General features: G+C 44.3%; 1 protein-coding gene across 2 annotated transcripts in view; it reads right to left on the bottom strand.

Annotated features, from left to right (window-relative positions):
- LOC308314195 (cGMP-inhibited 3',5'-cyclic phosphodiesterase 3A-like) overlaps positions 1 to 14,224 on the bottom strand; it is an 80,972-nt gene that overhangs the window by 29,385 nt on the left and 37,363 nt on the right. For both annotated transcript variants that reach the window (XR_013963947.1, XM_080761673.1), the window contains exons 3-4: positions 3,272 to 3,559; positions 1,183 to 1,367 (exon numbers count right to left, since the gene is read on the bottom strand). Coding sequence is in view for 1 of the 2 variants with exons in the window: in XM_080761673.1 (XP_080617799.1) it covers positions 1,183 to 1,367; positions 3,272 to 3,559 (473 nt within the window). In the remaining variant the exon portion in view is untranslated. The remainder of the gene's footprint in view (positions 1 to 1,182; positions 1,368 to 3,271; positions 3,560 to 14,224) is intronic.

Raw genomic sequence — 14,224 nt, 5'->3', positions numbered from 1 at the left:
GAATGAAAAAACCCCCCAAAAAAACCAAATAAACAAACACGATGCTGTCGCTGTATTGTGGTCGAGTAGGGCAGGGTCTTTCAGCTGATTGTGAACCAGGAGGGACCACCACCCTGACTAAGAATCACTCTGCCGGACCACTGTTGTGTTGGGTGGGGATATTGGCTAAGGTTAGTTCTTTTTGGGGGCTAAAACCCACTGTTTCTCTCAACCAATAGTCCACGGACTGTATAGTCCATGATATGATACGTTCTGCAGGTGGTCCATGGGGAGATGTTTTAAATATGTTTAAATAATTTGTGTAGTACACGTAACAAATTATATTATTTAACTGAAATATGCTAGTGGTCCAGAGCTCAAAAAAGGTCTACCAGATCACATTTTTATCTCATGGTTTACCAATTCCGTTCTCTTACTTAATATTATCCAACCTTCCATAAACTCCTGATACTGATTCAATGAGCGCCGAGCACACACACACATGCTGTATATTTCCTAATAATGATGACTCAACCAGGCAATCTGTACACTTCCCCATCTTGAGATTCGAATTAACTCCCTTTTTCCTGTGGAATGGCGTCGTCATATAAGAGGGTCACCAGGTCATTTAGTTTCTCAACTAGTAGGAAAAAATATATATAAAAGACAATCTTCACTTTTCTATGTATCTAAAAGGCCCCTGAAGTATAGGGCATTCATTTCCCAAAAACAACGAGTTAAAATATTGGAGATAAGAGGTCTCTGCCCGACACCTATACGATTATAGCTTATTTGTCCCATTTAGACCTGAGGACGACATTTTTTAAATGTCTTCTTAAATCATGAAAGAATTCTGAAAAATCTCATGTTTCTACTGTATATCAGTGCATGGTTTTCAATAATGTCAAGGACCCCCAGAACTATATGTATTTGGCTGCAAACCCCCTCCAGAGGCAAAGATTTGAGTTAAAAACGTGCGCTCTGAAAGAATATATTATTCAAAGATTTGCGCCACATTTTAACGATTTTTCATAAAATAGCAGACCTACAAACTCATAGAGTGCCGCGCTACGAGCTTGTAAATCTGCTATTTTTCAAAAGGCTAAAGTATAATATAATGCTTAAAAACACCAAAAGGGGTTCCCGAAACAGAATGGGTTATTATTGCAAAAAATCTAAAACGGCACAAATGCCATGTTTTACCTGCATGTGGGCGAGTCATGGAAGGGCTTGATGCTGTGGCTGCGCTGGCGGCCGCGGACCGGACCGGATTCGTTGCAGGGTACCGGACCGGGTTCCATGGTGGGCAGACCCGTGGCTGAGGTGGTGGTTGTCCACGACGACGAGATGCGCCTGAGAAGACCCGGATGCAGACTCCGCCTAAGACGCTGCACACACGCACGCACGCAACACACACACACACACACACACACACACACACACACACACACACACACACACACACTTCAGTATCATTATTCTTGTGAGGGCATCAACATTTTAAGTCAGTGCTTTTATTTTATTTTTATTTTCTTGCATTTTTTATGGAGCCCCGGAGGTATGCCATGGTAGGAAGAAAAAAAAGATCTTGTCCGGACGAGATAATATATTGTACAAGGTATTATGTCGTCCAGACAAGATATTATCTTGTCCGGACGAGATCATTTATTTTTCTTACCATGGCCACTCGGCCCAAAATATCTTAAATAAATAATTATTATTGGCCTTTTTATTTTATTTTATTTTTTACAATCTGTGGACATCTGTCAATCCACAGCCCACACCGCAAAAGCCACCTTTGGAAGGCTGTTGTGTGTTTTTTTTTTTTTTTACGCTAGATGGAGCTCTCGGCTAACCTATATGAGTTGACTCCCAGTGAAACAATGTAGCAGGGAATCACATGATCGCATTAAAACATAAACAGACACAGTTCACTTCCATAACATTGGATTTTTGGAAATGTATCTCGTCTCGTCTTTTTTTTTTTTCCTCTTACATTTTCGGCCAGCCATTCAAATGTCCAACTAGGGAACCCCAAACTAACAGCTGCAGCCCTTGGAGAGAGAGACAGAGACAGGCAAATCTGCCCACAATGCTTTTCCAACGGCAGTCACATGGTTTGACCAAACAATTTGCGTTTGATTGCTGATTGCCTGGTGGTGTTCTGCCCCTCCCACCCCATCAAACAAGAAATGTTTGGTCAAACCATGTGACTCCCATTGGAAAAGCATTGTGGTGACCATTAGCATAATCAGCCCCAGGGATTTCTTTCAAAATAGGAGCTCTGTCATAAGCAATTGGATTGCTTATATGACACATATGTGGACACGTAGGATGGACGGAACCCGTTAAAAGAATAAATAAAACGACCAAACATTTGTTTGCTGGTGTTTAATAATACGTGTGAACGAGGCCTGGGAGACAAAGCCAATTGACGGTCACAATCAGTATTTGTGCACAGAGCTCCAGTCTCCGCCTCCTCCTCCCCTCGTCCACTCACCTTGTTCACAGAGCTCCAGTCTCCGCCTCCTCCTCCTCCTCTCGTCCACTCACCTTGTGCACAGAGCTCCAGTCTCCGCCTCCTCCTCCTCCTCTCGTCCACTCACCTTGTGCACAGAGCTCCAGTCTCCGCCTCCTCCTCCTCCTCTCGTCCACTCACCTTGTGCACAGAGCTCCAGTCTCCGCCTCCTCCTCCTCCTCTCGTCCACTCACCTTGTGCACAGAGCTCCAGTCTCCGCCTCCTCCTCCTCCTCCTCTCGTCCACTCACCTTGTTCACAGAGCTCCAGTCTCCGCCTCCTCCTCCTCCTCTCGTCCACTCACCTTGTGCACAGAGCTCCAGTCTCCGCCTCCTCCTCCTCCTCTCGTCCACTCACCTTGTGCACAGAGCTCCTCTCTCCGCCTCCTCCTCCTCCCCTCGTCCACTCACCTTGTGCACGGAGCTCCAGTCTCCGCCTCCTCCTCCTCCTCTCGTCCACTCACCTTGTGCACAGAGCTCCAGTCTCCGCCTCCTCCTCCTCCTCTCGTCCACTCACCTTGTGCACAGAGCTCCAGTCTCCGCCTCCTCCTCCTCCTCTCGTCCACTCACCTTGTGCACAGAGCTCCAGTCTCCGCCTCCTCCTCTCGTCCACTCACCTTGTGCACAGAGCTCCAGTCTCCGCCTCCTCCTCCTCCTCTCGTCCACTCACCTTGTGCACAGAGCTCCAGTCTCCGCCTCCTCCTCCTCCTCTCGTCCACTCACCTTGTGCACAGAGCTCCTGTCTCCGCCTCCTCCTCCTCCTCTCGTCCACTCACCTTGTGCACAGAGCTCCTGTCTCCGCCTCCTCCTCCTCTCTCGGAGGGCGTGGCCTCCTCGCCGTCGGAGGAGTAGGCGTGCTGCGGCTCGCCCAGGTGCAGCAGGGGAGCGAGGAGGCGCGCGCGGTGCAGCGGCTGGAAGCTGAGCTGCGTGCTCAGCAGCTTGCTGACGGCGCGCAGCGTCGCCCCCGTGTGGGCGGGCAGGGAAGGGTCCGCCAGGAGGTCCGTGACCAGGCCGTGGGCCTCGCCCATCACCGAGATGTCCACCAGCACGCTGGTGCCTGAGGACTGCGCGCACGCAACGCACGCACGCACACACGCACCGGACGCGCACACACACACACACAGAGACACTTGTATTCATATAATTGCGCAGGACATAAATATTTTAAGTGAGCGATTTTTTTTATGAACGACATTTTTGATCCATTTCGCCGTCTAACCGCCGTTTAACCAATGCAGATATATGCGAGCTCACAGTGTTGTGAGCTTGTAGATCAGCTATTTTCCAGTGCATGACAGTGGCAAGTATAAATCATGTTTTACTCTTAATTCCATCCTCTCTAAACCTAACCTTCTAAATGTTCTAATCCTGACCAAAACCTGAATCTTTCTCTAATTGTCAACCTATATCTTTAAAAAGAATATATGTTCAAATTCAACCATAAATCAACCAGTTGTCTTGTGAGGACCAGGGAAAGACATTGATAGTAATACACGCACGCATGCACGCGCACATACACACACACACACACACACACACACCACAGGCTATTCTATCCTTATAAGGCTGTTAGCGACACTAGCAGACAGACGTGCTAACGACGACTGCACATCACAAAGTGTTGTAAACATTTAGACGTTCGCAGGCAGCTCTCAGAGTCGTAAAGCAACGTTCTACACACGTCAGCGGGGACATTACGACACACGCTTAAGCTATTACGTACGGGAACCCCTTTTGGTGTTTTAAAGCATTATAATATGTTATACTTTAGCCATTGAATCTACAAGCTCATAGCTTGGGGGTCCTTGACATGAAAATGTTTGAGAACGACTGACATAGAAACATGGGTTTTTTCCAAGAAAACTGTCGGGGATTTAGAATAGAAGACATCTGTAGAATCGTCCTCAGGTCTAAATGGGTTAAAGTCTGGAGATACAAGGTGTCTGTCTATACCCGACAGCGGTGTTATGTTCTTATCTCCATTATCCATGTGTTGGACTCATATTTTGGATAAAAGAGCAACATATTGAATGTAATAACATTGAACTCAGAACCAAACACATGTATTTTACACTATATTCTTCTTCTTCTTTCTTCTTTTAATTAAGCTGTGGTCTCCGTCAGATGTTTCGAAACCTTGTACTGTATATGTTCAAAACTGTCACTGTTCAGGGAGGAAAGAAAAACAATTCCAATGGATCCTAAGTATAGTCATTATTTAGTCACAACTCGTATTAATACTTTTTCATTGTTTACATATTCACAAAACACACATGCACACGCACACACGTGCGCGCGCGCACACACACACACACACACACACACACACACACACACACACACACACACACACTGCAGTGCAGTGGTACATAAACAAACAGTATTTCTCCACAATGATTTTCTATGCACATTTCTGTGGAATGACTGTTTGGAGGGAATGTCAGAGCCTATCACTCTGAAAACACAGCCGATGTGTGTGCCTGCACGCACGCGCGCGTGTGTCTGTCTGTCTGTGTGTGTGTGCGCGCGTGTATGTCTGTCTGTCTGTGCGTGCGTTAAAAAACAAGTGAAACTATTAAAAAAACAACAATTAAACATTAAAAACAAACGAAAAACAACAATTTAACAATAAAAACAATGAGAAATACACTTTTCGCCCATTCAAAATGTAAATGTACAAAAGCATTCACATTAAAATAGACTGAAGTGCTTAAGACTTAAGACTCGTTTTGCATTTCACAAGTTGTCCAAAAGTATAAAAATGCTTTGAAAATAGCAGATTTAAGAAGCTCACAAAGTGAAATGTTGTGAGCTGGTAGCCAAATATAGATAGCGCTTAAGTGGTTAATAAATGTTTTGCAAAAAAACAAAATCTACAAAGTAACTAGTAGCAACTCAAGTTTTCAAATAAATGTAGTGGATTAAATAGTAAAATATTAGCCCCAGACCACATTAAATAGTAAAATATTAGCCCCAGATCATGTGGAGTAGAAGTATTGGAATGTGGAAACACTCCAGTAAAGTAGAAATTCCTCAAAAGTGCACTTTAGTACATTAGAGTAAATGTACTCTCTCCACCACTGTAAGGGCCAGACAACTATCGTTTTGACCATCAGCCATTAGAGTCCAAACCGCTGTGTGCGTGCGTGCATGCGTGCGTGCGTGCATGCCGTGCGTGCGTGTGTGCGTGCCGTGCGTGCGTCCTGGCTGTGCTCTCCCCTCTGGTTAAACATGTATCTCATCTCCTCAGATGATCCTTCTGGGAGCTACACAAGATCTCAACCAAAAACCTTTCGTCCTCTGAAAAGATCAAGTTGTAAAGATATTATGTAAACTATCGTGTGCTTATATAAGTGTGTCTCTGCCAAAACAACGGAGCCACAACAGTTTTTGTTCTTTGTTTGACAGCTAAAAGCGAAAGTCATTAACCCACTAAGGCCCGAGTCGGTTTCTACAAAATGGCTTCTAAATCAGTTTTACGGAGAGAAAAAAAACGTATGTTTCTGTATCAGTGTGTAAACGTTTTCATGTCGAGGACCGACCCCCAGAACATATATGTATTTGGCCGTCGACCCATATCTTGTTCCAAGGAACAGAAGCAAAGATTTGAGTTAAAAAAAAAATGATATCAAAAAAGACTTTCAGAGATTTTCAATCTAGCATAAAATAATGGTTAAAGTGATTCAAATCTAAATTAAATGACACCAATGCATTGATATATGCATGCCTTGGACCCATGGAGAAAGCCTATAGCAAATTATTTGGTTAGTTTATGTTTTGTAGCCTAATGATAATGACAATCTACAAACTAAGCAATCTATTAACTTACTAACTAAGTTTTCAAATAATTGTAGTGGAGTAAAAAAGTGCAATATTTTCCACACGGATGTAGTGGAGTAGAAATACAAAATATTGACCAAAAAACGACATACTCAAGTAAAGTAAAAATAATTAAATATATATATAGTCAAAGTCGTACGATTTGTCACACACGTGACTCCACCTTTAACCCATCTATTGGAGCGGTGAGCCGCAGCCAAGGAGCAGTGAGCCGCAGCCAAGGAGCGGTGAGCTGCAGCCAAGGAGCAGTGAGCTGCAGCCAAGGAGCGGTGAGCTGCAGCCAAGGAGCGGTGAGCTGCAGCCAAGGAGCGGTGAGCTGCAGCCGTGCCGCGCTCGTGGATCAGGGGATTAGTTGATTTGACCCCCCCAATCCAACCCCTTGATGCTGAGTGCCAAGCAGGGAGGCACTGGGTCCCATTTGTACAGTCTTTGGAATGAACCTGCCGGGGATCGAACCCCGACCTCCCAGTTTCAGGGCGGACACTCTAACCACAAGGCCACTGACTGGTACTGGTACACTGGTATATATATATACTGCAAAATTATACTTATTTAAGTACTCGAGTGCACATACTTAGTTACTGCACACCGAAAAGTATTAACAAAGGCCTCGTGACTAAACAATAACTACATTTTGAACCATTGGAACACATGGTTATTCCTTGTATTTTTTAATCTCTTGGAAAGTAACAGTTTTGGATGGAAACACAAGGTTTCCTCCCAGCAGAGACTATGTTACCGTCGAGATAAAGGATGGATTTTGGCTTCAGCAACGGAACACACATTGTTCTTGTCTAACGAGGTTAATTAATTGTGTTAATTGATGCTTATTATTAATGTGCCGTTCCCGACGGAATTGACCCATTCCCGACGGGAACCCCATTTGGTGTTTTGAGCATTATGTTATACTTTAGATATTGAAAGATAGCAGGTCTATACTTTTTGCGACCATATAAGGTCGCATTTACTATGAAAACCTGCGTCGCCCGTCCGTCCGTCAGTTAGCTAGTTAGTTAGTTATTCACCCCACGCCTCCATATATGGTCACGCCTCGTGACATCACGTCTCGTGACATATGTCACGCCACCGTATATGGCCATCTCGATATATGAAGATCACGAGACTGACCTCGTCAAACCCTGGATAACCATACCATGGAGAAGACTGGATCATCACCTAGATCTGCATATTATTGGTGCTGACCTGTTCTGACATTCCATAATGTCGATCTGACCTCATCAAACCCTGTACACTCAAGACACGCTCCATATATGGCCAGTACAGAATTAATTCCATATGTTGATCTGACCCCCCATGCCAAAGCGCCAGCACTCGCCCAGCAGTCTGCCGTCACCCAGGCGGATACGTGCACGCGACCGCGCCCTCAGGGCGTCTTACTCATGGTATACTCCACTATCTCCAACATTAAAATATAAGTAATACAAATCTAGATTTTTTTTATTCTGTGACAATAGCAGATCTATAAAGCAACAAGCTCGTAACTGTACTACATCACATCTCAGAGGGAAATAGTGTAGCCTACTTTTTCAGTTATTTGAAAATGTATGTTTTTAACGTCTGACTCATGTATAAACATGATGGAATAAACATTCCATCATGCTGAGTCAGAGCGATGACGTACTGGTCAGTCAGAGGTGGAAGAGGAGTAATCTTTTTTTGTTTTACTTGAGTAAAGAAAAGGTCAAATAATGTCTGTGTGTGTGTGTGTGTGTGACTGTGTGTGTGTGACTGCACAGTGAGGACGCTTCGCTTCGCCGCTCTCGCCTATGCTTGCATTCCTAAAGATATCCATGTTTTATTTTATTTTTTTATCTCTACAAGTGGATCCTTGATACTCGTAAACGGATGGGACTGTTTTTGTTCTTTAGATAGAAGCTTTTGCCTACTCCAAAATACACTTTTTGTTACCTCCAGTGAATGGGTACGTGGCACTAGCTATAGCTACATATAGCTAACTGGCTCTGGATACTTGGCAAATAACCAGCCATGGCCTCAGCAATCTCTTCAGAGGACTTTCAGAAGCTGCTTCAAAAGATTGCATTCCTGGAAACGGAATTACACCTTTTAAGAGTGAATTTGGGAGTAAAACATGGGAAAGAGAATCACACGGAGAATAAGACATTCGGCTGGAGTACCCTCGGCGCAAGGCCAAAGGACTCGAAAGTACGTAAAACTGTGAGTAATTCTCCGCCTGTTATCAACCCTATCTCCACGGTGATTACGAACAGAGATAACATGAAAGGACGGTTAAGTGGAAGGACTCGGAGCCCTGATAAGACCAGCTGGCCTACGCTCCCAGCCCGACCCAAAACCACCCCTCCGCAAAAGAAAAATGTGAAAAGTAAATCAAAATCCACGCCTCCCCAAAGGGAAATTATGTTGTCAAATAGATTTAGCCCTCTGCTGCCTGTTGATAGTGGGCCATCAGATAACCGTGTCAACGCCACTCCGAGCACGGTAAGATCTAAGAGCCACTCAGAAAGACGAGCAAATGGAGAGGAAATGACTGAATTTCTGATTGTCGGCGATCAGGCTGTAAAGTATCTTAAAAGCAACAAAAAGATAAAGGTTTTATGCTTCCCCAAAGACACAGTCTCTACTATAGGGGAAATAATTGAAAAGATTGTTCTGGCTCACCCCGTGGTAAAAACGCTGATACTGCACATCGGTGCACGTGATGCGGAAAAAGGAGAATCTGAAATCCTAAAACAGGATTTCAGAGAATTATTGCGTGACCTGAGCACTGTGTCTAGCATTCTTGATGTTGACATTACGATTAGTGGCCCACTGCCCCCGATGACAGGCAGTGAGCGTTTCAGCAGATTGTTTGCACTCAACAAATGGCTCTCAACGGAATGCACAGTAGAAACACACGTGAAAAAATCATTCAATTTTATTGACAATTTCAATTTTTTTTGGGACAGAAGACATCTCTTTGTAGACGCAACACACCTAAACAAGCTGGGTCTTAAATTATTTTCCACCAACATGCTTCATAACATGAAGCATCCCTGTCAACTCTCCAAACTGGCCAGTAACGTGTTACCTGAAAACATGAATTGGGAGAGAAAACTCACAGGGCGTGAAGTCACAGCGCCCCCTGGGGGAGAAAATCTCACAGAGCGTGAAGTCACAGCGCCCCCTGGTGGAGGAAAACGCACTGAGCCTAGAGCGCCCCCTGGTGGAGGAAAACGCACAGAGCGTAGAGCGCCCACTGGAGGAGGAAAACGCACAGAGCGTAGAGCGCCCCCTGGAGGAGGAAAACGCACAGAGCGTGGAGTCACAACACCCCCTGGAGGTGAAAAACTCACAGAGCGTGAAATCACAGCGCCCCCTGGAAGAGTAAAACTCACAGGGCGTGAAGTCACAGCGCCCCCTGGAGGAGTAAAACTCACAGAGCGTGAAGTCACAGCGTCCCCTGGTGGAGAAGAAACATCAGAGCCTAGAGCGCCCCCTGGTGGAGGAAAACGCACAGAGCGTAGAGCGCCCCCTGGAGGAGGAAAACGCACAGAGCGTGGAGTCACAACACCCCCTGGAGGTGAAAAACTCACAGAGCGTGAAATCACAGCGCCCCCTGGAAGAGTAAAACTCACAGGGCGTGAAGTCACAGCGCCCCCTGGAGGAGTAAAACTCACAGAGCGTGAAGTCACAGCGTCCCCTGGTGGAGAAGAAACATCAGAGCTTGAAGTCACAGCGCCCCTTGGAGGAGAAAAACCCACAGAGCATGAAGTCACAGCGCCCCCTGGAGGAGTAAAACTCGCAGAGCGTGAAGTCACAGCGCCCCCTGGTGGAGAAGAAACATCAGAGCTTGAAGTCACAGCTTCCCCTGGTGGAGAAGAAACATCAGAGCTTGAAGTCACAGCGTCCCCTGGTGGAGAAGAAACATCAGAGCTTGAAGTCACAGTGTATCCTGGTGGAGGAGAAGACGCATCAGAGCTTGAAGCGTCCCCTGGTGGAGAAGAAACATCAGAGCTTGAAGTCACAGCGTCCCCTGGTGGAGAAGAAATCACAGAGCATGAAGTCACAGCGTACCCTGGTGGAGAAGATACTGAGGAATTTCTAACTCCCTCACCAATACATCTCCTCTCGTTCACCCCGGGCATGGTGGACCTGATAAACATTGGAACAAAGTCGACCCCCCTTAACAGACGAGTTTACCGACTGACGGCGCCCCATATGTCAAGCCCAGCTCCAGATTGCCTAGAAAATACATTTGATAACTGATATGAACAGGGTCCATTATGCGCAGCAACAAACATGTATGGACCCCATGCTTCTAGAAAGCCTGGTGTTTCAATCATTGCACAGGTTGAGGTTCACAACATTTCTACTGTTATTTCAAATAGAGTGTCCAACACAAGGAGTGGTCTGGAGAGAGAATGCTGTTTGGTCACTGTACCTCACAGGCATCACAGCCCCCAAAAATGTGACAACAAGCTTAACCTTGCCTTGTTTAACATCAGGTCACTAACAAATAAGTCCTCCTCTGTAAATGATATAATCTGTAAAGAGAAGCTAGATATAATCTTTCTAACAGAGACATGGCTTGGCTCGGATGGAGCTGTTCTCCTAGCGCCAGCCTGTCCCGCAAACTACAGTTTCATTCACTCTTTTCGTAAGGCTAAGAAAGGAGGTGGACTGGCAATAATTTTTTCAGACACGTTAAAATTCAAGGCTCTGACCCTTGGCAGCTTTACATCCTTTGAATACCAGGCCACTACACTACTTGGTCAACCCTCTATGCCAATGATTAGCATTTATCGCCCGCCAAAATGCAGTAAAGCAATATTTCTAACAGAAATATCAGAACTTTTATCTATCTGCTCCACTAACTATGACAGAACTCTTATCTCAGGTGATCTTAATCTTCACCTGGATGATGCTACAGATGCTGTGGCTATGGGCTTCTTAGAGTTATTGCACTCCTTTGAGTTTATCCAACATGTTGTTGGGCCTACACATAAACATGGGCACACTCTGGACCTGGTGATTTCTAGAGGGCTGAACATCACTGTGGAAAGGACTATTGAAAGGCCTGAGCTATCAGACCACTATTTGCTGTGTTTTAATATGACTGTCTCTGATCTAGAGAAAAACATCACGGAATATACCATAAAAAAGCGTTTTTTTAGCTCTTCTGCAGCCGACGAGTTCTCTCGTCATCTGGGGCCCCCCCTGCCCGATACCCCCCCAGTAAATGATATGGTTCAAATTTTTAATCTTAAACTAGAGTCAGCTCTTGATATAGTGGCTCCTTTGAAAACAAAAAAGAAACATAACACCAGAATAACACCCTGGATAAATGAGCATACACGCTCACTGAAGCAAGAATGTCGTAGAGCTGAGCGAGCGTGGAGAAAAAACAAACTCACCATCCACCTAGAGATTCTTAAAAAGTCAACAGTCGCCTATAACAAAGCCTTGCGTCTAGCAAGGCAGGCATATTTCTCTGGCATTATTAATGAGAACAAGAAAAATGCCAGAGTCCTATTCTCTACCATTGAACGACTTTTAAACCCCCCCCAGTCCTACAAGCAGTCATTCCCGGCCTCTAAAGCTAAGTGTAATGAGTTTGCATGCTTTTTTGATAACAAAATCTTTAACATTAGAGCTGATATTATGAATGGTGCTGCTGCTAGCGCAAACCCTCAAACAGCAGCTAATGGTCCCAGAGTAGATCTCTCCAGGGGGAGCCTATTAACGTTCTGCGCAATTGATGAAGATGAACTCCGCAAAACCATATCACAGATGACATCATCCTCCTGTTCATTGGATAAAATTCCCACCACCTTTCTCAAAGAGGTCTTGGACAGTGTGATTGGAGACATCCTAAAAATTGTAAACAGCTCTCTACAATCAGGTGTCTTCCCAGACTCACTGAAGACTGCTGTAGTTAGGCCCCTACTCAAGAAACACAATCTTGATCCCTCTGTTTTGGGTAACTATCGACCCATTTCAAATCTACCCTTTCTGGGCAAGGTTTTAGAAAAATGCATCTTTCATCAATTGGATGTGTTTCTACAGAACAATAATGTGCACAACAAATTCCAATCTGGCTTTAGGAAAGGTCACAGCACAGAAACAGCACTTGTAAAAGTAATTAATGATCTTAGGGTGTCTGCTGACAAGAAACATGTATCTGTTCTCCTACTCCTAGATCTAACGGCTGCATTTGACACGATTGATCATTCAATTTTAATACAGCGTCTGGAACACTGGATAGGCCTGTCTGGTACGGCCCTGTCCTGGTTTTCCTCCTACCTATCAAACAGAAGTTACTTTGTCAATCTAGCCGAGTTTGACTCAGACAAACACGACATCAGCTCTGGTATTCCACAGGGCTCGATTCTTGGCCCTCTGCTTTTCTCCTTGTACATACTGCCATTGGGCGAACTCATTACCAACCACGGAGTCAATTTTCATTTCTATGCTGATGATACCCAACTTTATCTTTCTGTGGCTCCAGATGATCCCTGTGCTTTAGACCCGCTGTTGACCTGTCTGTCTAGCATCAAATGTTGGATGAGTGAGAACTTTCTCAAGCTAAACGAGGATAAGACAGAAGTTCTCATAATCGGTTCTAGTGAGCAGAAAGAATCAATAATAAGCAGACTTGGTAACCTGACTGTAGAAAGTAACAGTAAAGTAAAGAACCTGGGGGTTATTATTGATTCTGAATTGAATTTCAATTCACACATTAATCATGTTACCAAGATTGCCTTTTTTCACCTTAGAAATATTGCACGAATCAGAGCCTATTTGTCCTTGGACGATGCAAAAACGCTAATCCACGCCTTTGTTTTTTCTCGGCTTGACTACTGCAATGCACTCTTTTCAGGACTGCCTAAGAAAACAACTGACAGACTACAACTTGTCCAAAATGCAGCAGCCAGAGTTTTAACTAGAACTAAGATGAGAGAACATATTACTCCAGTTTTGGCATCACTGCACTGGCTTCCGGTTGTTTTTAGGATTGATTTTAAAATTCTTTTACTTGTCTATAAAGCTCTCAATGGTCTCGCACCTTCCTACCTACATGACTGCCTGCCTAAATATGTCCCAAACCGCCCCCTAAGGTCTTCCACTGCCGGCCTGCTCGCTTTGCCAAAAAAAATGGCAACTAAAAAACACGGGGAAGCAGCTTTTTGCTTCTACGGGCCGTCGGTATGGAACAAGCTCCCACTGTACCTTCGTCAGGCAGCCTCTGTAGACATTTTTAAAGCTCAGCTCAAGACCCACTTCTACAACATTGCTTTTAATTGATCTTTTATTTTTTTTATTTTTTGTTATTCATGTCCTCACTGCATTACTGCTTGTTTTTAATGTTGTTGCCATGCTTTTCTTTTATCCTCCATTTCTCTGTAAAGCACTTTGAGCTGCATTTCATGTCATGAAAGGTGCTATACAAATAAAGTTTTATTATTATTATATTATTATTATTATTGTTACAAGTTAAAGTCTGGTATTCAGAATTTACTCGAGTAAAAGTAGAAAAGTATTGGCATCAAAATATGAGGTGGATGGGTCTTTCAGTACCTTCGTGATGCTCAGTGACATCATAGGTAGGTAGGTAGGTAGGTAGGTATAGGTAGGTAGGTTTGATTCCCTGCCCACATCCCTGATTTTTTCCTACAGGCAGGTGTTCAGGTGAATTTCACCCGTGTTTAGTGATAGTGTGATAGAGAAAAATCCAGAAAAATCCAATACACTTTTTTTATTTTTTATTTTATTTATAAAAAAATAATTATCTTTTTTTTTTTTAATTATAAGCAACCTTTGACTTAGTTTTTTTTCTGTAAAGTCACTTGCAAATAAATTATTGGTGGTAGCTGGTTGATGTTTTTTTTTGGGGCTTGAATCCAATGCTA

Source organism: Protomyctophum bolini (assembly GCF_963924005.1).
Source record: "Protomyctophum bolini genome assembly, chromosome: 4".
Classification (NCBI taxonomy): Eukaryota; Metazoa; Chordata; class Actinopteri; order Myctophiformes; family Myctophidae; genus Protomyctophum; species Protomyctophum bolini.
Note: the sequence above shows the minus strand (reverse complement) of the source record. Positions and strands in the feature narration are given on the sequence as shown.